The sequence below is a fragment of the Juglans microcarpa x Juglans regia genome, chromosome 5D (assembly GCF_004785595.1).
Source record: "Juglans microcarpa x Juglans regia isolate MS1-56 chromosome 5D, Jm3101_v1.0, whole genome shotgun sequence".
NCBI lineage: Eukaryota > Viridiplantae > Streptophyta > Magnoliopsida > Fagales > Juglandaceae > Juglans > Juglans microcarpa x Juglans regia.
The window spans coordinates 14886169-14911268 of record NC_054602.1 but is presented as its reverse complement, the minus strand read 5'-3'; the positions used below and the strand labels follow the sequence as shown (position 1 = coordinate 14911268).

General features: G+C 36.7%; 2 protein-coding genes across 3 annotated transcripts; one reads left to right on the top strand and one right to left on the bottom strand.

Annotated features, from left to right (window-relative positions):
- Nucleotides 1-11658: 11658 nt before the first annotated feature.
- Nucleotides 11659-15899, top strand: LOC121266075 (leucine-rich repeat receptor-like serine/threonine-protein kinase BAM3). Of its 2 annotated transcripts, XM_041169795.1 has the most exons (3): nt 11661-11985; nt 12171-14591; nt 15290-15899. In XM_041169795.1, exons 2-3 carry the CDS (start codon nt 12371-12373, stop codon nt 15625-15627), a joined length of 2559 nt encoding a protein of 852 aa, XP_041025729.1. In that variant the 5' UTR covers nt 11661-11985; nt 12171-12370; the 3' UTR covers nt 15628-15899. The 2 variants fall into 2 exon arrangements, with proteins under 2 accessions (XP_041025728.1, XP_041025729.1); XM_041169794.1 differs by having other exon boundaries at nt 11659-14591.
- Nucleotides 15900-19162: 3263 nt separating this feature from the next.
- Nucleotides 19163-20798, bottom strand: LOC121264522 (plasma membrane-associated cation-binding protein 1-like). Its single transcript, XM_041167739.1, has 5 exons — nt 20574-20798; nt 20241-20384; nt 19987-20076; nt 19772-19856; nt 19163-19603 (listed from the first exon to the last, which is right to left on the bottom strand). The coding sequence occupies exons 2-5, from the start codon at nt 20349-20351 to the stop codon at nt 19230-19232; spliced, it is 660 nt and encodes a 219-aa protein (XP_041023673.1). The 5' UTR covers nt 20352-20384; nt 20574-20798; the 3' UTR covers nt 19163-19229.
- Between the last annotated feature and the right edge of the window lie 4302 nt (nt 20799-25100).

Below are 25100 nucleotides of genomic sequence, written 5' to 3'. Positions count from 1 at the left end.
TTGGAGAGCTCAACATCATTGTTGTCCTCCCTCCACATTGTCCTAGTTTTTCGCATTGGGTTTGGCCACACAAACTGCTGCTATTGTAGCGGTTGATGCTGGTGTTGATGTGGAAGCGGAAGGGTCGGCAGCAGGGGAATGAATATCCATACTGTCATCGTCGTCTTCTTGTTGTGCATTAAAAGCTACGGAAGCGGAATCCTCTTCCTTCAAACGCTGGCTGCTTCGAATTGGTCCATCGATACCTGCCTCTCCCTCTCACTCTCGTGTCACACACACACACCCACCCCAGAAACACGAAAATCACGAAGGGAAAATAAACGGCTATCGTTGTGTTTTGTCTGGAATAATATGACATGTCGTTAATTGAAAGGTACTAAAAATATCGTTGCACTTCCCTCTCGACCTTTTTTGCGCCTTTAAGTCCAGAAAGGTACCTAGAAATATTAATACACGTAGGATGGTGGCTTTATTTTCTATCGAAAACGCCATTCTAGAATTTGGTTTGACTGTGACCTTGGGTGAAACGTACTTTAGACAGATTGTTCACTCGATATACGCTTGACAATCCGCTCGAGCAAATATTCAGAAAACTAAATTCATGTACCGTTTTATATATAAACGTAATTATCTTCCATGGCCTGGGCTAACTGTTGTGTAAACGATGACAATAAAGTGAATATAGACACAGGAAAAACAAGCAATCACACACGACACAGTATTTACGTGGTTCGGGAAATTGCCTACGTCCACGGGAGCTGCAGAGGATTTTTATTTCTTGAGGAATCACAATACAATAGTGTAGAACGGCTACTGTTCACTCTCATGCTATACAAGTCAAAAAACAACTCAATATATATGTTGTACGGCGGAAACCATAAATTCAGCAGAATTAATGATGTTCGCTCGAGCGGCGTGTCGAGCCCGCGTCGAGCGAACCTGTTTTCCGCAATCGCTCGAGCCGTGAGTCGAGCGGCTCCTTAAGCGAAGCTCTCTGACTTCCCTCCGCTCTAGCAGTGAGTCGAGCGGTCATCGAGCGAACCTCTCTGACTTGCTTTTGCTCGAGCAGTCTGTCAAGCTCTCTTCGAGCGAAGCTCTCTGACTTGTATTCGCTCGAGCGGCTAGACGCTTCGCTCGAGCGGCGTGAACCAGACTCCAAATACTCAACAATTCTCCCACTTGGAGACTGGTACACTCACATTGTCGCCCCCTGCCTCAAACATGATATCCTCCACCTCTGCAACTCACAGCTCCTGTTTTCATGCTAGAAGACCAATGAAGTTGCGCACAACTTCAGTTTCTCAAGTGTAACACCCTTTGTCAACATATCAGCAGGGTTCTTACTTCCACAAATTTTCTCAAGTAGCAACTGTCCATCATCCAACAATGATCGTATAAAGTGATACCTGATCTGAATGTGTTTAGTCCTGGAATGAAATGCTGGGTTCTTGGCAAGGAATATGGCACTCTGACTGTCACTGTAGAGAGTGCTATTCTGATTCTTTTTACCCAATTCCTCCAAGAAGCCCTGTATCCAAACCATCTCTTTTGCAGCTTCTGAAACTGCAATATATTCAGCTTCTGTAGTAGACAAAGAAACTGTCTTCTGTAGATTAGAACCCCATGAAACTGCAGTACCGCCCAGAGTGTAAACAAACCCTGTGGTACTTTTTCTGCTATCAATGTCTCCAGCTAAATCAGCATCAACATAGCCTTGCACCTCTAAGCCCTCTCCTGAGAAACACAAGCACGTTTCTGAGGAGCCTTTTAAGTACCTCAAAATTCACTTCACTGCTTCCCAATGTTGTTTTCCAGGATTACTCATGTATCTACTCACAACTCCTACTACATGGGCAATATCTGGTCTAGTGCAAACCATAGCATACATAAGTGACCCAATAGCTGAGGCATAAGGAACCTTACTCATATAGTCTTGTTCCTCTTCTGACTTTGGTGCCTGATCCTTGCTGAGTCTGAAATGACTTCCTAAGGGTGTGCCAACTGACTTGGCCTTGTCCATACTGAACCGGTTGAGTACCTTTTTCACATACTCAGCCTGTGAGAGTCTCAAAGTGTCTCTGACTCTGTCTCTAACAATTCTCATGCCAAGGATTTGCTTTGCAGCTCCCAAATCCTTCATTACAAAATGCTCTGACATCTGCTTCTTCAGACTGTTGATCTCATCAATACTAGCCCCTGCAATGAGCATGTCATTCACATATAGCAGCAAAATAATGTAAGAATTGTCAAACTGTCTGACATAGCAACAATGATCTGCCTGACATCTGCTGTACCCTACACTACACATGAAACCATCAAATTTCTTGTACCACTGTCTGGGAGCTTGTTTCAGGCCATACAAGCTTTTCTTTAGTCTGCAAACTGAACCTTCCTTTCCCTGTACCACAAACCCCTCGGGTTGGTGCATGTAGATGTCTTCTTCAAGATCTCCATGAAGAAAAGCTGTCTTCACATCTAACTGCTCAAGAAATAGATCTTCAACAGCAACCATAGCCAAAACTAGCCTGATGGTTGTGATTTTTACCACAGGAGAAAAGATCTCAGAATAGTCAATGCCCTGTTTCTATTGAAAGCCTTTTACAACAAGTCTGGCCTTGTACCTCTTACTGCCATCATGCTCAGTTTTCACCCGGTACACCCACTTGTTGTGTAATGCCTTCTTCCCTGATGGAAGTTTTGTCAACTCCCATGTCTGATTCCCTAACAAGGAATCCATCTCATCCTCCATGGCCAACTCCCACTTGCTAGAATTTTCATCTTGCAAGGTTTCTTGGTAACTCTGTGGTTCTCCACCATCTGTCAACAAAATGTAATTCAAAGAAGGTGAAAAACACTGTGGAGGACGAATAGTCCTACCTGACTTGCGAACTGCAGCTATTGGAGTGGACGGCTCTGGATCTGACTGCGGAATAATGGGAATGGGTGTGCTAGACCCACTCTCCCCGTCACTCACATCTCTGCACTGCACTGTGACCTCTGGTAGATCATCCAAACTCACAAACTCAAACTCCTGAGGAGCTGCTTCAGCAACTGTACTAGACTTGTCTTTGTACACAATCTTCTCATTGAAGATCACATTTCTGCTTCTTATAATCTTCCAACCCTGATCATCCCAGAAACGATAGCCAAATGCCTCGTCTCCATAGCCAATGAAATAACATTTCCTTGACTTGGCCTCAAGCTTATTACGAGCATCAGAATCAATAAGAACATAAGAAAGACAGCCAAATATTTTAAGATGAGAAAATTTGACCTCTTTCCTGCTCCAAGTCTCCTCAAGCAATCCACAATCTAAAGGAACTGATGGCCCTCTGTTTATCAAGTATACTGCAGTGCTAACTGCATCTGCCCAGAAAGTAGGTGGTAGCCCAGCGTGCAGCCTCATGCTTCTAGCACGCTCATTTATGGTTCTGTTCATACGTTCAGCAACTCCATTTTACTGTGGTGTCCCATGAATGGTCTTCTCCATTCTGATACCCTGAGTTGCACAGTACTCCTTGAACCCACCATCAATATACTCATCACCATTATCAGACCTCAAGCATTTCAACTTCAAATCTATTTCAGTCTCAACCATGGCTTTCCAATTTTTGAACACATTAAATACATCAGATTTATGTTTCAAAAAATAGACCCATACCTTCCTGCTGTGATCATCAATAAATGTAACATAGTAGCGAGAACCTCCAAGGGATGCCACTGGGGAAGGTCCCCACACATCAGTGTGCACAAGATCCAGTCTCTCTGACTTCAGTGTTCTACCACTCCTCAAGAAATTGACCTTCTTCTGTTTCCCCATAATACAGCTCTCACACATACTGAGATCAGCTGACTTCAGTTTTGGTAGCTTGCTTCTAGACAGAAGTTCTTTCATGCCCTTCGGACTCATATGGCCAAGCCTGCAATGCCATAAGTCTGCTGTGCTCTCTGCAACGGTAGTGGCAATAGTGTTATTTAAACCAGTAGTCATATAGAGTGTACCAATTTTCTTACCCCGAGCCAGTACCAATGCCCCTTTGGTGACTTTCCAGGTGCTATCTGAGAATACCACTGAGTGACCACAATCATCAAGTTGCCCAACAGAGATGAGGTTCTTCTTTAACTCAGGAATGTGTCTGACCTTTTGCAAGGTCCATTTGTTCTTGTTAGGAAGTACAATGTTGATGTCTCCCATTCCAATTACATTCAAAGCTTCTCCATCAGCCAAATACACCTTTCCAAAATCACCTGCAACATAGTTTTGCATTATCTCCAGATGGGAAGATGTATGGAAAGATGCCCCTGAATCAAGTATCCAGTCATCAACTGGACTATGAACTGCAAGCAATAGTGCATCCTGTAATTCTTCAGTTACCAAATTAGCACTATCATTCTCTGTCTTCTTGGGATTTTTGCAATTCTTCTTTATGTGGCCAGCTTTGCCACAATTCCAACAAATTGCCTGCTGACTAGTTCTTGACTTGCTCTTGCCCCTATTCTTTGATTTTGATCTGCCTCTGTTTGAGTTCCTGTCTTGTGCTCTCCCCCGAGAGTCGACATTCAGAGTTGAACTCGAACGTGAGGTCTCGCCTGAATCTCTCCTACGCACCTCCTCAGCCAAAATCAAATCACGGATGTCATCATATTTCAACTTTGACTTACCAGCAGAATTGCTAACAGCCATCCTCATGGCTTCCCAACTGTTTGGCAGTGATGCCAATAGTATCAGTGCACGTATCTCATCATCAAATTCAATTTCAACAGACGACAATTGATTTGTGATAGTATTGAAATCATTCAGATGTTGTGCAACAGACGTACCATCTGACATCTTTAAGTTAAATAACTTATTCATCAGGTGTACCTTATTATTTGCTGACGGCTTTTCATACATACCTGATAAAGCCGCTATGAGATCCGCAGTCGTCTTCTCCTTGATGACGTTGTGTGCAACGGATCTCGACAGGGTTAGACGAATAACCCCCAGGACCTGTCGATCCAACAGAGTCCAATCAGCAACTGACATGCTGTCCGGCTTCTTCCCTAACAATGGAAGATGGAGTTTCTTCCCATAGAGGTAATCATGTATCTGCATCCTCCAATACCCATAATCCGTGCCATCAAACTTCTCAATCCCCAATACTTTCACTTCTTCTCCAGCTATCGTATTTCTCAGACCTAAACCTTGGCTCTTGATACCAATTGTTGTGTAAACGATGACAATAAAGTGAATATAGACACAGGAAAAACAAGCAATCACACACGACACAGTATTTACGTGGTTCGACAAATTGCCTACGTCCACGGGAGCTGCAGAGGATTTTTATTTTTTGAGGAATCACAATACAATAGTGTAGAACGGCTACTGTTCACTCTCATGCTGTACAAGTCAAAAAACAACTCAATATATATGTTGTACGGCGGAAACCCTAAATTCAGCAGAATTAATGATGTTCGCTCGAGCGGCGTGTCGAGCCCGCGTCGAGCGAACCTGTTTCCCGCAATCGCTCGAGCCGTGAGTCGAGCGGCTCATTAAGCGAAGCTCTCTGACTTCCCTCCGCTCGAGCCGTGAGTCGAGCGGTCATCGAGCGAACCTCTCTGACTTGCTTTTGCTCGAGCAGTCTGTCGAGCTCTCTTCGAGCGAAGCTCTCTGACTTGTATTCGCTCGAGCGGCTAGACGCTTCGCTCGAGCGGCGTGAACCAGACTCCAAATACTCAACACTAACTCCTTCAAGTTTTCAAGTTTCCTCTTTGTGGTCTCGCCTGAAACATCACCTACAATCACATTTATAGATTTCATAACAGTTTTTGTATGTAGGTTGTAGACTCTATAGGCTTTGCTATTTGACAAATATCCAAAGAATATTCCTTCATCACTCTTACTACCAAATTTATGTGAACTTTCTTGATCACACAAGATGTAGCACCTGTTGCCGAAAACTCTAAAATATTCAACAGTGGGCTTCTTGTTCTTCCATAACCCATACGTGGTATGTTCTATTCTAGGTCTAAAGACAACTCTATTAAGAATGTGGCTTGTCGTGTTCATAGCTTCTCCCCAAAAGTATAAGGCATTTTTTTTCTGCTCAACATTATTTGAGCCATCTCTTGAATAGCACTATTTTTCCTTTCCACTACTCCATTTTGTTGTGGAGTAATAGGAGCAAAAAATTCCTGATGGATGCCCTATTCATCACAAAAAGAGGAGAAATTAGAGTTTTCAAATTCTTTACCATGATCACTACGAATTCTAGAGATAGAAAGGTCATCATCTATTTGTAGTCTCTTGAACAGCTTCTTGGCAAGGTAAAATGCTTCAGATTTTTCCCTTAGAAGTATGGTCCAAGTAAATCTGGAAAAGTCATCTATAATAATCATAATACACTTCTTCCCTCCAAGACTCTTGGTTTGTGTTGGACCCATCAAGTTCATGTGAAGTAGCTCAAGAGGTCGAGAGGTGATAATATCTGAAATTTTCTTGTGTTGTGATCTTGTTTGCTTTCCCTCTTGACATGCTCCACATACCATCTTTTTAGCTTTTAGAGACTTTGGTATACCAGCTACTGCATGATGACACGTAAGAATAAACTTACTTTTAAACTTACCTCAATTAGGCTTTCTTGACATTGACCTTTCATGAGAGACTCTCAGAATGTTACATTTTGACACGATTTTCTTTGGAGCATCCTCACATTGGCTTCCTTTAACAAAGATAATACATTTTGATAAAGTGGCAACGGATGATAAGGCTTGAAGTTCTTTGCTTTGGGAAGTCATGTACCCCAAACTCGTGCGATCACAACTAGATTTTTGAAAGCTCAATATCTCATCTAATTTCTAAATTGTAGTTTTTTTTTTATTATTATTCTTGAACTTTTTCCAATTCCTTCTTAAGTACTCATCTTTGATTGTTCAATCTTGATACTTCAACTTCAGAAATTTTTAATGACTCAGACAAATTATTCTTTTCATTCTCTACGCTTGTGAGCTTGTTGTACAGCTTCTTATTTAATTTTTTCAGCTTGACCACCTCTTCACATAAATTATTATAGGCTTCTTGTAAATTCAACTCATGATCAGCCTCAACTAAAGCTACTCTGAATCACTGTCATCATCATCAAGGTTTTGTTAGCATAATTTTAGGAATCTTACTAATAACAGTAGAAAAGGCCGTAAATGAACTTTCATCCTCAGATGTTGAATTGGAATTTTCAGAATCTGGGCTCTCACTCAATGTGGCATTAAGTGCTTTTCTTTTGTTCTTTTTAAAGTTTGGACATTCAATCCTTATGTGATCATAACCTGAGCATTCATGGCACTTAACCTTATCATTTTTCTCAGATTTCTCTTTATTCTATTTTTTAAAATCATTTTTCTTAACACCTTATCTTTCTTTTGCTTCCTATTTGCCCTTTTGTTAAAAATGAATTTTCTTTCAATAAGCGTTATATCCTCATCATTTAGATTCTCCTCATCAGAAAAAGTTTCATGATCTTCTCTCACAATTTTTAGAGCAATGGACTTACCTTTTTCTTATTTGAGGAAGTGAAGACTCATAGGTTTGTAAGAAACCTACTAGTTCTTCAGCCTTCATTGCATCCAAGTTATTGTTTTCCCCTATGGTAGTCACTTTTGAGCGAAACCTTTCAGGTAAAGATCTTAGGATCTTTCTCACAACTCTTAAATCATTCACCTTCTCTCCAAGATTGAACCTGGAATTTACAATATCGTTAAGTTTAGTATAAAAGTCATTAAAGCTCTCGTCTACTAGGATTTTTAATCTCTTCAGACTTTGAGGTTAGTAATTGCAATTTAGAATTTTCTACAATTCTTGTTCCCTCATGCGTGACTTCCAAAATATCCCAAGCTTCTTTAGCCACCTCACACATGGAAATTCTTTTAAATTCTTCAGAAGATACCGCCATAAAAATAGCATTAAGTTCATTGCTATTCCAATTACAAGTGTTAATCTCATCTCTTGTCCATGCATCAATGGTTGTCTCGGGTTTAGTCCATCATTGCTCAACTGCATACCACACACGTTAATTCAACGATTTTAGGAAAATCTTCATATGAACTTTTCAATATGCATAATTTTTCTCATCAAAATGTGGGGGGAAAGTCATTGACGACATGGTCAACAGGAGCATAGATCATACTCAAATGAGTGAACAATGCTATGATGTCAATTGAAACTACTCAAGTAGCCATGTATTTGAATTACCATGTTCTACCAATTCAATCAACAAATTGGTTAGTGATCAATAATGAAATAGTTTGATAATCAATTAAATACACAAAGTAAATAAAGTGCGTTACACCAAATTTGGTTCCAAAGGGAATCCTTTTAAAGAACTCTTTAAAGGTAAAACCCTAAGGGGCAACCAAACCCAGAAAAATCAATTTTATTATTCGAAAATCAATTACAAGTAATTCTCAATTACAAAACCTTTGCTAATTGACTCTTTTACTTGACCCGACAAACGATCTGTTTGCCTCTACCGTAGTAGCAGCCAGAACCTCTAGCGATTTTTAAACTATTGACTTATTTCCTGGAACTCCAATAGCTGAACTCGATCAATCAAAGTCCAGCATGGAGTAAGCACACACTCAATGAGAGAAAGAGGAAAAATGATCAAAAGATCAATTACACTCAAGCACTTGGATCACTCTCCAATCTCTCCAAGTTCTGAAATGTTTCAGTCGAAATCTCAATCATAAATATTCTGAGTAGTATTTGATCTGTAGTAGGAATCTGCTGATGAATTTTGTCTGGTAGAAATTTGATATGCAATAGGACTTTGCTGATGGAAGGACTCTGCTGGAAACAACTCTGCTGACACGTCTATTGACACCTAGTGCTAAGTCTTCTCAACAAATACAGATTTCTTCAACTGTATAGTTCCTGATTTTTCGAACTACAGTTGTACACACTCTTGACTTATCCAAAACATTATTTAATACCTTCTTGATATAATTCAAATGTTTATAAATAAAGATAAAATACTTTACATTCATTCAACTAACTTAACAATAAATCTATATCCATCTAGTCACATAATTCAAAAAACTTGTTAGTGAGTGGCAGAGCTTCAACATAATATGTCAGTATAGCGTCACATTTCACATTTGCACTTTAAAGGTCGCACATTGGTTTGTTAATTAAAGTAAAAGAAACACCAAAGCCACTTTAATAAAGATGTGAATGATTCGAGGAATTTTTGTTTTTTCTGAGAGAATTTTGTTTCTTCCTCTTCCAGAATCAAGAGTGGATACCCAACTTCTCCAAGAATATATTTTTCAAAGCATCAAGAAAGAAAATGTTGGTCAAGTTTCTTTTCTGAGATGGGTTTGACATGTCAAGTGATAACTTTAATGTTTCTCAATTAAGTCAACGGAACTTGTCTGCATTAGCTACTCTCCTTTACTATAATCAACCACTTCTGACACCTGAAATTCCCCCTTCATGAGATGATGAGCAGAATCTAGGACTTTTGTTGCATCTTGTTGCTTGAAAAAATGTGCAGTCTTGTGGAATCAATATGATTTTGTTTTTTGTTTTCTTGGTTGAAGTTATCCATTAAAAGTGGACTTCTGAAGCATACCTGAACTAATCACTCTTCATGACTACAATTTTGTATACTGCTTCTGTTCTCACCAGCTTCCATATCAGTCTCATGACTGCTAAGTGAATCATTACGCTTTTATCATGTCATAGCTCTCATGCTTAGTACTGACTGCAGGTTTGTATAAACAAGAAGAAGGAAATGGGGAGAGATAATCGAGAGGGAGAGGAAGATACACAGAAAGTTACAGTGTGCGTTTTGAGAATTAGAAATGACAGAAAATCGAGAGTGGCGAGGAAGAGAAAGAGAGAGGGTTGCTTTTGTCCTGTTAATTTCTCTCAAATTATTCCTTAATTACCTTGATGCCTTTAATTTTCACTTGCTTGCCTTAGCACCCACCATCACAATTTCGAAGGAAGAGCTTTGCCCCAAGGAGCCAAGTCATTCATTACTACTTTAAATGATTATAAACAAGTTTAAAATTATATAAGATGTCATATTAATTAATATTAAGCAATTTGAAATTTGAAAGAATTAGTCTTTTTTTCTATAACACTTGGTTCACACAATTTTATAATCAGAATATAAATAGAATAAGAAATGAAAATATGTTATAAAATTGACAATTTTCCCTACTTTATAATTATATTGATGATTTTGTTTTTTCCAAGTGGAGACTGGCCGGTATCCAGTCAAATGATCCGGATAACAGGGCTAAAAGGGAGCAGGGAAGATTCAATAGGTTATGACATTGATGATGATCATGATGATGGACCATCATTGCTAAGACAGCATCATCAAATGTATGAAAATAGAGAGCCCTACATGGACTTTAAAAAGTACCATTTGTGGAAGATGGATGATGCTTTGTGTTTTTAAAATGCATTCATGCAATGAAGCGTTTTGGACATCATTTCTCCATGGTCAAAGGGCAGCATGGCCAATTATTACAAGGAAACCACTCTACTGACAAAGTTTTCAACTACAATCAGAAAACTATAGAGAATCAGCCATATAACCAAGAGTCCTCGTCTTCAGCACGAGTGTATGTATGACTGTATTCAAGCACAAACTGAGCTATGCTTATACTTCCATAGATGGATTGACCCAAAAAGAGAAAAAAGAGGAGGATTCATGCATGCGTGTTCACAAAATTTGAGAAGCAGAAATTAAAGTGATGAATCCCAACATGCTCCAAAATCAAGCCTCATGCCTTTTTTTTCACCTTGCGGTCTAAGTTCTAAAAGTGGGGCGGGGAGGCTCTAGGTGATCACTACTCTACTTATTCCTATGCAAATAACAAAGAAAAAAAGATGGACCCCGAGACCCAAGGTATTAACTTTCCACCTAAAAAGACACCGAATAGTGGAGGTAATCTGCATGCTCTAAGTTGATATCATTCTTGGATGATCCTCATTATTAAACTTTAGACTTACAACTTGGAAAAATCCTCACAAGTTCGGGTGTGTGTGTATCTTTAACAACTTGGCTAATTATCAGGGACAAGGATGCTCTCCATTTCACGTACTATCTAGTGTAAAACAGGGCTATTTTAGTGATCCAAGCTATTATGATGAGCAACACACAATAAGAGAGAAAATTGGAAAATTATATTATCAACTCAAGCTGTATGTCATAATGGAAGGGGGTGGAACATTCCCAAGCAAAAAGGAAATGCCCTTTGCATTTTAATAATAATCCAACTCGTGCTAATTATACACTTGGGAAAGTATTATCACTGATGCAGAAGAAATTATGTCAAAAGAGTGGATGCCATGATCGATCGACCTGCTTTACTTTTTCCATCCGGTTCAGTTCAATTCAAGTATGAATATTTATTAGCTCTGCACTAAAAGAGTGGATCACTGAGGGTTAATGATTTTTGTGCATTTCCAATTTCCTGCCTATGGTTGCTGGCATTTACATTTTCATTTTGGGCCAAAAATCTCAAATGCAGAAGATTCAAATTCCGACTTCTCTGTCCATTTGGATTCAATAAATGAGAAGGAAAAGTAGGGCCACCTTTGTAATTTGGCTTCAAAAGTAACGGAAATCTGGATATTGGGATGATCAAACGGTCTGTTGTAATATTCATCTTTATGCAAACATTGCTTTTTTGCTTTCTCTTTTTATAAAGTGTAAAGATAAAACTAAACTATACACTCTCAGAGATGGAGAGGACATTGCCTTGCAATTCTTTTGCTCGCCTTCCACTGTTTGTCTTCATTGCCTCTTTCTATCCTTCTCCCCTTAGCTCTGTGTGCGTGTCTAGAAGCTGTTGCTATACTCGAGTAAGCTCGATAGAAGTCTCTGAACTGTGATATTGCTTTTCTTCAATTTGATAGAAAGAATTAATTGGTTTCTTTTGAAACCATTTACTGTAAACCAGAGAGTCTAGCATGGCTGCTGCTAATATGAGGTCTGTCTTCCTTTCTTTTATGATTCTTGTGTTTCTCACATCTTCTCATCCTGTTTCTTCACATAATCCATCTCTCAAAAGGCAAGCTTCAATCCTGGTTTCTCTCAAACAAGCTTTTGAGTCCTTCAGTCCTTCTCTAAATATCTGGAATGAATCGAACTACTTGTCCCTTTGTTCTTGGACAGGCGTCCTTTGTGACAGAAACAATAGATTAGTAGTTTCACTAGACATATCCAGTTCGAACATCTCTGGCTCTCTGTCACCTGTAATCACAGAACTTGGAAGCCTAGTTAATCTTTCAGTCGCGGGTAACAGTTTATCAGGTTCTTTTCCCCCGGATATTCACAAGCTACAAAGACTTCAGCTCCTAAACATATCCAACAATATGTTCAGTGGAGATTTGAAGTGGGAATTCTCTCAGTTGAAAGAGCTTGTGGTGCTAGACGCTTATGATAACAATTTCAATAGCTCACTTCCTTTGGGTGTCACTCAACTTCCCAAACTGCAACACTTGGACTTTGGGGGCAACTTCTTTACTGGGAAAATACCTCCGAGCTATGGAGGTATGAAGCAGCTCAATTATCTTTCACTTGCAGGGAATTCATTGCGTGGGTTCATACCCAGCGAACTTGGCAATCTTACTAATCTCAAGCAGCTTCTTTTGGGCTATTACAACGAATTCGATGGTGGAATCCCACCAGAGTTGGGTAAGCTGATCAATCTGTTTCATCTAGACCTTGCAAATTGTAGCCTGGAAGGTCCAATTCCTCCAGAGTTGGGCAATCTAAAAAACTTGGACACTGCTTTCTTGCAAATAAATCAGCTCGGTGGTTGGATTCCTCCTCAACTCGGGAATCTGAGTAAGCTGAAAACTCTAGATCTTTCAGATAATGCGCTAACAGGAGCTATCCCGGTTGAGTTCTCAGGCCTTCATGAGCTTACCCTCTTGAACCTATTCATCAACAAATTTCATGGTGAGATCCCTCATGCCATTGCAGAGCTACCCAAATTAGAAGTCCTAAAAATGTGGCAGAATAACTTTACTGGAGCCATTCCTTCCAAGCTTGGTCAAAATGGTAGGCTACTTGACCTCGATTTGTCAACAAATAAGCTCACTGGGTTGATCCCTAAATCTCTATGCTTTGGAAGGAAGTTGAAGATCTTGATTTTACAACACAATTTTCTGTTTGGACCTCTGCCTGATGATCTTGGGCAATGTGACACACTCCAAAGAGTCCGAATTGGGTATAATTATTTAAGTGGGTCGATAGCAAGTGGGTTTCTTCACTTGCCTGAGCTATCACTCATGGAGTTATATAACAATTATCTTAGTGGGCCACTTCCTCAAGACACAAGCAAGGTACCCTCAAAACTCGTGCAGCTAAATCTTTCAAATAATCGCTTATCTGGATCTCTTCCTACTTCCATTGGCAATTTTCCCAGCTTGCAGATTCTTCTACTAAATGGAAACCGATTCACAGGAGAAATTCCATCCTCAATAGGCCACTTGAAAAACGTCCTAAATTTGGATCTGAGTATAAACAAATTTTCAGGCAGAATCCCTCCTGAGATTGGAAATTGCCTCTTGCTGACTTCCTTAGATTTGAGCCAAAACCAGCTCTCAGGCCCAGTCCCAATTCAAATTGCAGAAATTCACATATTGAATTATCTTAATATCTCATGGAACCACCTGAACCAGAGTCTCCCCAAGGAATTTGGGTCCATGAAGAGTTTGACTTCCGCGGATTTCTCCTACAATAACTTCTCTGGTCCAATACCTGAAACTGGGCAATATTCAGTCTTCAACTCTACATCTTTTGCTGGTAATCCTGACCTCTGCGGTGCATACTTGAGCCCCTGCAACTATCTATCAAGCTCGCCAATAGAATCACATTACCACAATGGCAGCATGTCTCAAGTCCCCGGAAGATTTAAGCTTATTTTTGCATTGGGACTCTTAGTATGCTCATTGGTATTTGCTCTTCTAGCAATCATAAAGACCAGAAAGATGAGGAGGAATCCAAATTCATGGAAGCTCACAGCATTCCAAAAGCTAGAATTTGGAAGTGAAGACATTCTAGAATGCATAAAGGACACCAATATTATAGGAAGAGGTGGAGCTGGGATTGTGTACAGGGGAACCTTGCCAAATGGAGAGCAAGTAGCCGTGAAAAAGCTGTTGGGAATAAGCAAAGGCTCTTCTCATGATAATGGCCTCTCTGCAGAAGTAGGCACACTGGGTAAAATCAGGCACAGGAATATTGTGCGGTTGCTGGCATTTTGTTCAAATAAAGAGATCAATTTGCTTGTGTATGAGTACATGCCAAATGGAAGTCTGGGTCAAGTTCTGCATGGGAAAAGAGGTGGGTATCTCCAGTGGGATACAAGGCTCAAAATAGCCATTGAAGCAGCAAAAGGCCTGTGCTACTTGCACCATGATTGTTCCCCGCTGATAATCCATCGAGATGTCAAGTCCAACAACATTTTACTTAACTCCGATTTCGAAGCTCATGTTGCAGACTTTGGACTCGCCAAGTTCTTACAAGACACTGGAACATCAGAGTGCATGTCTGCAATTGCCGGCTCTTATGGCTATATAGCTCCAGGTACGTTTATTTTTCCCCCTTCACATCAGTTTGAGACATAACTCAAACCTTTAGCTTCATCAGTTCCAATTTCAGGGAATCACAGGAAAGAGGTTACATTCTTTCATTCTGAACCTTATTTGTTTTCTACAATTCTGGGATCAAAATAACAAAGAGATCAATAGTATATACTTCTCCACACTCTCCATAAAAATATAGCATGGATATACTGTTCTTAGGACCAAGGTGGAAAGTAGAATCCTGTGCATTCCATTAAGGGAAAAGGCTCCACTAACACAAAGGAACAAATTCTCCTTTAACTTTTTCTTTCGCAAACAGTCACACTAACCGGCTATGCATGTCTTGAAAGTTGAAGCCATTAGCCCATGCATGTTCGTTCAGAATCAGACCAATTACAGTCAACCTTTTTGACCAGCACCCAATTCTAGAACCATAACAAAAGGTACACATTCCAAATAATTCCCCCCTTAAGAATCCAGATAATTGGGATCTAAGTTTTACTTTCCCTTTATTTTTTTTCACAACCACCCAAACTTCACAACATTGAAAAGACCCTTTACGTACCCTTCTTTAAAATACACCACTTCATAATAAAAAGGCTAAGCATTTTTCTTTCTTCCTTTCTAGATAGATATTGAGCAACTCAGCTATAAAAACCTTCTTATTTTCCATGTTTTTCCCTCCGCCTCCTTCGACAGAGTACGCATACACATTAAAAGTTGACGAGAAGAGTGATGTCTACAGCTTCGGGGTGGTACTGCTAGAACTACTAACGGGGAGAAGGCCAGTTGGCAATTTTGGGGAAGAAGGATTAGACGTTGTTCAATGGACAAAGATGCAAACCAACTCATACAAAGAACAAGTGGGGAAAATCTTAGACGAACGGTTGGGGAACATTCCTCTAGATGAAGCCATGCAGGTGTTCTTCGTCTCAATGCTATGTGTTCAAGAGCAAAGCGTGGAGCGCCCGACCATGAGAGAAGTTGTTCAAATGCTTGCACAAGCTAAACAACCAAATACATTTCCAATGCAATGACCATTCCCCCAAAAAAAAAATAGTTTGTCAACGCGGTAATCTGTTGATACATACAAGCTGTGAAGTTGCCCTTTTTTTTTAACCTTTTTTTTAAAAAAAAAAAAAAAAACTGGGGTTTTTAAAAGCATATATATATGCTCTGTATTGTTGGTTGTTGTAGTTAGATTTGTCAAAAGAGTGCAAGAAAACATGAAGGGTATTGTAAAAGTTATGTATTATCGTGTCATCATTTAGATATATGGTAACACCAAATGATGTGAGGCTGCTTTTTCTTGTTCTTTCTTAGTATAGATTCTGTACTCAGAAATTGAAGAATGCTGGTGGATGCATGCATGCATGCGAGCAGTCAGACCCTAATTGCTTTTATGTCTTATCCCTTGGCAAGTCATTCTCCTCTGTCTCGACTCTCTCCTCTTCTTGCTTGCATGGTGGAGCTTTTGATTGTGCCTCCTAACCTTGCGTACTTTTATTTTGAAAAATGATATTTGTAGTCAAAATATATAAATATTATATAATTCTTTTAAGAAAAAATAAATAAATGCGAAATTTGTATAAAAAAATTAATTTTTTAATAATAAATTCTATTTCTTTTCAAAAAATTACACAATACTTACAAATTCTATTACTGTACCTAGTATTATTATTATTATTATTATTATTTTTTTTTTTTTTTGGGTTGCTCTAGCACTCTCCCTTAACCATATGCAGCCTGACGCATGTAACGTCTCGTCTCCACAAAAAAAGATAATGATTTCCTAAGAGTCCCGTTTCGTAATTCCCCATTTGCCCACTAGATGAAAACTATCGACACCAAACCATTTAATTTTCTTAAAGAGCAGTGCTCGTATGTAGCACGAGACATAAGAAGAAAAAGTGTTTTTTATTTTTTCATTATTTTTTTATATTCTTAAACTTTAAAAAAAAAAAATTCACAACATTACTAAAAAACAATTCCTTAATCATTAACTTAAAAAAATAATTGTCGTGACCTAACATTCGGTGATTCTAATATTTTTGTTTCTTAAATAAAATGATCACTTTTCACTTGACGTTAAGGGAAAAAACTACTTTGCCCACAAAATTTTACCGCTCTACTTAATCGCTCAGTAAAAATTTTTATACTTAATGATTAAGAAAGTGATTTTAAGTGTATTGGTGTATTTCTTTTATTTTTTAAAAAATATTAAAAAATATTAAAAAAATGTGAATAGAAAAATAAAAAAAATTATAAAAGTAACTAGCAGTCAAATCGAGCAGGCTACTCTGGGCAGCAGAGTAGCCCGACTCTTAGTAAAGACTTTTATTTAAGAAATTAAAAAAAATAATAATAAAAAATAAACTGATTTTCATCAATGAATGTCAAACGAGATACTGAGTATAATCTTTCCAATTACTTTATACAACTTTAAATAATTGAATAGGGCCAACATAACTAATTGACTCCGTATACACAAGCATATACATGTATTTTGAATGAAAAATGTTATTTCAAATTAAATCATGTCCTGTAAATAATATGCGATCTCTTAGTATGTGATGTAAAGATCTTAGAATAACGTTATTCATTTTAAGGACGTGCTTAATCACAGATTGATTATATGAATATAGAAATGAGTTTTTTCATGAGAAGGTTGATTGCTCAGCACTTCAACTTTAGGTGTTGGAATAAGAACTATTTTGGTGGGGGAGGGCAGGCTGGCTTCTGTTTTGTCCCCACCCTCAACGCCAAATTGCTCTCTTAATTACTAATTAATACAACCTCTTTAATTACTAAGGATTGTTTTTTTCCTTCCATTTCTTTCTTACTTACCCTACAAAAATGACTCCTCGATTGCATGATTACTGATCATGCTTTGACATGGGACAGACAACTTTATATTATACTCTTTTTTTTTTTTTTTTTCTAATTCGTAAAATCCAATATCATTCATTTCCTAGATGATCAAACCAAATTTATTGTTTCTCTTTTTGGTTCTCTACATACTGTCTTTGTGTTTGCTTTGCTGTAGGGAGAAGGACTTACACTTTGAGTCACCTCCAAGGATTCACTACCTCCTTTCCTAGTTACATAACCTCTTTTTCTACAACCGCCATGACTGCCGCCGCCTCCACCATTCCCTGCCAGCATTAGCCTTTACATATTTTACTTTTATGGATCTTCAATAGACTAAATTTTGTTTGGTTCCTAAATCCATCTCAACTCATCATTACAACTTTTTCAAATTCCAATATAAAATATAATAAACAATTCAACTTTTTCAAATCTCAAAATAATAATAAATATTCTAATAATATCTTAGCATCTCAACTCAACTCAGTTCAACATCTAAACGCAGCTGATGTCATACTAATCATGTGCATCGATCTAGGTTCTTGAAAGTCTAAGAGATTATAGTTTTGCTTACGAATTAAGATGTAGTGGGATCTTTTGCTGTTGTTCTAGACTAGTGTTTGCAAAATTTTAGCCCATTTTGGAATTTGTATTAGGATTAACATAAATTAGTTAGATAAATTTCTGTTATTAATTCCAAATCTTGTTAGTTTAGAAATTGTTAGTCAGATTTAGCTCTTCTCTATAATTAGATCGAGCTCATCTGATGTACGTATGTATCAAAGTAACTACAATAATAATTTTCCCTCCATCTCTCTCCTCTCTTGCCGCAGCTTCTGTCCTCTCTTCAATTCTATTTTCGATATAGCATCAGAGATTTTCTATTAAAAGCTCAACCATTCCAATTTTTAAAACTGCTGCATACTAATTTAATTAAACCTTTAATAACTATTAAGGTGATAACATTTTCTAATAAAAGCAATCCCACAGATATATTAATATATTTATTTACTCACTTCCAATTAAAAATCTGTTTTATATAAACGGGTGTGAGTTACCCCCAAAAACATAGAAAATTAAGTATATTATGGTAATATTTTCCTGAAATTAAAAAAAAAATACTGTTAATACTTATTCCCTCCACCCAAATAATTATCCAGTCAGACAAAGTACAGTACTATAGCTAAAATCTTAAAATGAAAGAAATAAAAAATACCGAGACTAATTAAGTTAAATAAATGTATTATCTTTAATTAATTAGGATACAAATTTACACTATGGGATTATGATGAAAAAATTATATTTGATGAGGATATATAGATCTAACTACTCAATTAATTTGCTACCAAAACTTTAGAGAAATTAAATATCTGATAAAAAAAGAATACTTATTCATGGCTCTTACGTACGTACCTAATTATATGAATCCTTATCATAGAGAGAGAGAGATCCAAATAAGATCCAAATCAATAAATATTACCCTTTTAATTAATGCATTTGTAAATACTGATAAGAGGAGAGTTTCCCATCAATCCACTATATTGGAAATAATATAGATTAATTCACAATGATTATCCGTTCACACATGAATTGCATAATCCATAAAAATAAATACAGATTTTTTTTTTTTTTTTGGGTTTTTTTTCTTGGCAAATCAGAGAAATATTACAAGAAAAGGATGGAGGACAAAGAATAACAAATCACTATTTTTTTTTTTAATTTCCCACAAAGTTTACTTTCAAGGAAGTTGCTGCTCATGTACTCGAATTTGTCAAGGCTTTGGCGGTTCTGCTTCCTCCACCTTGGCTGCTGCAGGCTCGGTTGAAGCTGGTGCTGGTGCTTCCGCTTTCTCAGCCTCCACTGCCACAACTTCTATCTTCTCTTCTTCTATTTTCTCCACCACCTCTTCTTTCTTCCCTTCCTCTTCCTTCTTTTCTTCTTTCTTCTCTTCTTCAACGATGACGATCTCCTTTTCTTTGCCACCTGCTGCTTCTTCAGTTTTTGCTGCTTCTGGCGGTGGCTCGACTTTCTCTTCTGTGACTATAAACGTCGAGACCTTTTCAAAGACAAAGATAACCGGACCGGGAACCAACGCTGGCCCAAACTTTGAAGATGCTTCACATACTGGTTTTGATCCCGGAAACTCTGTAGATATATATATATATATATATATATATATATATATAAATATATATAGCGGTGAGCATAAATATAGAACATCCAAGCGACAAAGAGGCTATGAGAGAATGGAAATATGTATTGCATAGGGATGAATATATAACAGAAAATAACAGAAAACATGATCATACGTACCGATTTTCACGAGTTCTTCTATGAACTTGTGAACTGCAACAGAGTTCTTCTTCAATCCTGCCTCCTTGGGTTCCTTGATAAAGGTCTGTACGTAGCAGGTTGAAATATGATGTTAGTCTAGTACTCTTCATGATGCTCTTGATCTCTTTTCTTTGAAGTTTTTTCTATCTAGATATTCTTTTTAATTGCCCCTAGTTCTCGAGATACAATCTCACCTTGATTTCTGCTGACGAAGCCTCATATATTTCAATGACTTTAGGCTGGAGCTCATGCTTCTTCTCTTCAAACTCCTTGTGGATTTGATCCTAAACCAAATACAGAGAAGTGAGAATTTTTTTTTCGTTTTGTTCTGCTATGCTTTATATATATATATATATATATATGCATGCCTGTATGATGGTGTATCCGCACGTTTTTAATTGGTTTCATTTCTTTTGGAGAAAACAGAATTCATTCAAAGAACAAATACCTTAGACTCGTCGAAAGACTTGCAGGCCTCAGCAGCAGCAGCCTTCTTGGGACCAGTCTTGTCGAAAACCTTCTTGATCTTTGGAAGAACCTTTTCTTTCCAGTATCCCATCTTGTTTGTCTATTAAATTAGCTATTACTAGCCCTAACAAAAGGAGAGGAGAAAAAAAAAATCACATACAAATTAAAGAAGGATTCCATAAGAATCTCTTTACAAAACAAAAAAGACAAAAAGTTAAGTATCTGGGTATCTTATAATATCATTCTTTCTTTTCTGTCTCTCTCTAAAACTAAAAAAACCTGCAAAAAATCATAGTAAATTTTCCAAACATACCAAGAACAAACCAGAAGAAGAAGATGCAGACTCTCTCTCTTTCTGATCTCTCTGTGTGGCTCGCTCCCTCGGTTACTTTGTAACAATTGCTCCGTCTCTGTCGTGGCAAACTGTGGTCACCAGTTGAAGTCCAACTCAATGCAACTGTTACGCCCAACTGTCCCTTCCAAATTAAGGCACATAGATAGAGCTCCAAGACCCAGCTCCATCAACATATAGGCGTACTTTCTGTGTAAAAACCCCCCTGCTTTCCTTTTAATTACCAAGAAAACCACCCTTGTTTTCCGTTATCTCCACCCACCTCGAATTCAATGACCCTCATTACCCTCCTGTCGGACGGCTGCACAAGCACGCACAAGCACAATGAATTGTGGAGGGGGGGGCATAACCGACTTTCTGATACTGGATATGGCTCGTCTAAGTAAATGAGGGAGGAACCTGGGGGTATAATGGGGGAGGAAAAGTGGTGGTGGGTCATGAACAGCTGGCAGTCACCTCATGCAGAGGTGGCAAATATCATGTGTGGGGGCCAGTAATAGAGGTTCTAAACACTTTGATATGGATCTGTGTACCAAAATTACAAGTTTCTTATCTTTTTCTTAGAGACTTGCTCACGTGGCTTAGCTGGTACTGCCAAAAGAAAAGGGCAAAAAGAAAAGGTCTTTAAAAATGTAGAAGCATAGACCCACACCCCATGCGATAAAAATGTTGAAAAAACTTGATCACGCCATTTGAAAAGGTACAATTTCAAAGGGAATGTAATGTAATCATGTGTTGTTCATTAATGCAACATGCATGAATCATGTATAGCCAAGCTTGCATTCACATGGGGATTTGTTGTTTATAATTCTGTGTTTTTGGGCTAAAAAACAAACGACTTGGGGACATGAAACATGGATTAGCTTGAGGTGGGTACAAGTCAGGTTTTCTTTGCCAAGTATTTTCATTAATATATATATATATATATAGGTTTTCTTTGCCAAGTATTTTCATTAATATATATATATATATATATATATATATAGTACCTTAAGAGATTTCAAGTTTTCAACTACTATAATATGATATTTTACAGACATACTTCAATGATATTCAGATGGTCATGACTCATATATATAAGATATTAATGTCAGTTTACTAGAAGGATCAAGATCTACGTACACAATTTCGAACTTAAATTTCTTAAGTTTTTTTTCGATTCAAGTGGGAAAGATATAAACACATAATTTTTTACAATATTTATAATTTGTTTAAGCAAATTTTTTAGATAAAATTGAATTCTTAATAAATGTTGTATAATTCATTTCATGTATCGACTGTATTTGTCTTATTATAGACCTTAGAGTTGTGTGTATCTCTCTAACTCAATACCACCAACTGATCTTGTATTCCACTCTTCTTTTCTCAAGTTACGTGATCTATTTGATTTGGCATTTATAGATTTCTAGACCCAGGTTTTAGAATGAGATATTGTATATGACCTCAGTTTCTTCGCTTCTAATTTTCAAAACCTTCTACCAAATTTCTTTTTACCAAGATAAATTTATGAAATGGAGAGCCTCTCTCTCTCTCTCTCTCTCTCTCTCTCTCTCTCTCTCTGTTTTTCTGTTTTTTTTAGAACACACGCTGTTCAAAATCATTTAAAATTAAAAGTTGTACAGAAATGAGGTGTTAAGACCAGAAGGCAGAAACTTCCAAATCTTTCTTTGTTTGGGGGCTTCGAAATATTTTCCATTAAAAATATGCATTTTTATTAAAATTAGACATTGTTAGAATACTACCATACTTTTTATAGAATATATTCATAATATTCTAGTTTATACGATAATATGACTTATTCTTTATCATATTTAATTTATTATTTAAATCAATTAGTATTATTGATTTATTATATTTCCATTATTTTTCTAGCCACGTTCACCTATAAATAGAGAAAATAAAAATAAAATAGAAAATAAAATAAAGAATGAGGGAGAAAGACTTTAAAGGCTATATCTTTACTATCATTAATTGTTCTTGAATACATAATATGTATAAGAGCATACACAATCCTGGTATATCTCATAAAATCGTTTATGTCCATGCTCCATCTTTTTGTTAGCAAGCTTGTTCCTTCACTTTGCTATTTACATAACACACCAAGTCTAGTTTAATAGTCTTTTAACACTTGACATGTACAATTCTTTACATATAAGTTACGTTCCTTTTCAATATGGTTTTCCTCATATCAGACCACTAATCTACAAGTTGTTGTTAGCATTTTGGCATAAGAGACATCAATTTCATAGTGTCTCTCGCAACGTTTTTCATTCGTGATAAGTCTCATATTCAACATGTTATTTGGTGTTCTGTTTCGTTCACCACACGTTCTCCAAAGGCTTCCTATATACTTAACGGACCATCATTCTTAATAAGTCTCATATTCAACATATTCTTTGGTGTTCTTTTTGTTCACCACACATCCTCCAGAGACTTCCTACGCATTTAACAGATCGTCGTTTGTGATAACTCTCATATTCAACATGTTATTTTGTATTTTTTCCGTTCATTGTACTTTCTTCAAAGGCTTTCTATATACTTAACAGATCGTTGACCTCCTTTTTATCATCAATCTTGTACATCAGTTTGTTTTTATCCACCATCCACTTGCACCACGCGCTACAGAGACAACTTTTGTCTGGTCGTCAGTCAGATCCTCAAGTCTCATCCACTTGACCGATAACATAATCTTATTTACAAAGTACTCAAGATGATGTCTTTATCATCATCCTGAGTTTGAGGATGATGTTAGAATATTACCATATATTTATTATAGAATATATTCATAATATTCTAACTTATTAAGAAAAATATTAATATTCTAATATGTATGGTAATATGACTTATTTTCTACCATATTAAATTTATTGTACATAAATTAATCGGTATCAATTAGTATCATTGGTTTATTATATTGTCATTATTTCTCTAGTTTCACTAAAGGGAAAGTGACTTTTTCCGATGATTATTTTCGCTAGGAAAATTTCTATTTTCAACAGACATAAAATCGTCATAAAAAACTTTATTTCTTGTAGTATTTCATTCACTTATAAATAGAAATATATGTTATGTATTACAGAATAATTGATTATAACAAAAATAAAGCCAAAAATCCTTTCTCCCTCTTAATCTCCTTTCTCCATCTCTTTTGTTTTGTTTTGTTTTTATTTTCAAATATCACGACAGTACAAAAAAAAAAATTCTAATAATACAAAAACATGGTAATAATATATATCATTTCCACGTAGATTTCTACGTATGCATAATAATTATCATCCATCCATCCATCCATCTTTTATGCATGTGAATATATATATATATATATATATATAATTTATGCTTGGTATTTGTCAATTTAAAGCACGGGGTCCCTTATGCACCCAGTTTAGTGCTCTTGCACAAATTAATGCATGCCTATCTATATATCTTTATATAGATATAAAGATATCGATCATGTATATTATATATGACATGTCATGAGTACAAACGTACGTGCTTAATTAATTCTAGATCGGCTGTCAAAATAAATTAATTAATTAATTCTAGACCGATCACTCTGGATAAGATCAATGCCGTTGGCGGCTTCAACATCATAAAAAATTATAGATCAAACTGATCATTCAAGAATCAGTCAAACTCGAGCCATTTTAATTATTTGTTTCTTCCGCCTCCTCTTTAATTTGCTAATTCGTAAACGAAGAATCTTAGGCCTAGTTTGGATGAGGGGTGAGCCAAAATTTGAAAATCTGAGTCTGAATTCAACTATATTCTAACTTCGACAAAATGGAGTTGAAGGTGTCGCTGAACCGACTCAAATCGATCCGACTTTGACTTTATGCTCTGACTCAAACTCCAACTTTGTCATTCAACTTCGACTCTGAATTCGACTCTAATATTGTATATATGTTATAAAAATATATATTTATCTATATATTTATTATATATACTAATATAGTTATATAGTTATATAAATAAAACTTATATAGTTAAATTCAATAATATACTAGTAATCTAATATGAGTTAATTATTATAAAATCATATACTTATACAATGATACAAATAGACTAATGATAGTTTAATATATGTAAATATCATAGTATTACTATCATACATAATCAAGTATAGAAATAAGTTAGACACTAATATTTAAATGAGTCTAGTATAATAAGTTAATAACACATATTAATTTACTAAAGTATAATAATGTGAGATCTCTAATTTTGCATGTGTTTTTAATTCCTTATTTAAGTGTGTTATTTTAGTTATGTCATTTTATTTTATTTTATTTTAATTTGGTTTATTTTCGGTTTGTATTTTTTTTTAATTGTTGTGGACTGTGTGTGTGTGTTTTATGTTTGTTTTTGGGCCGTATGTTGTGTGAAGCCCAAAGCCCAACCCGTGCGTATATGTGAACCCAGCCCCTCATTTAGCTAAACGGCGCCGTTTTGGTGTGAATCCCTTAGGGTTTTACACATTCTTCTCTGCGC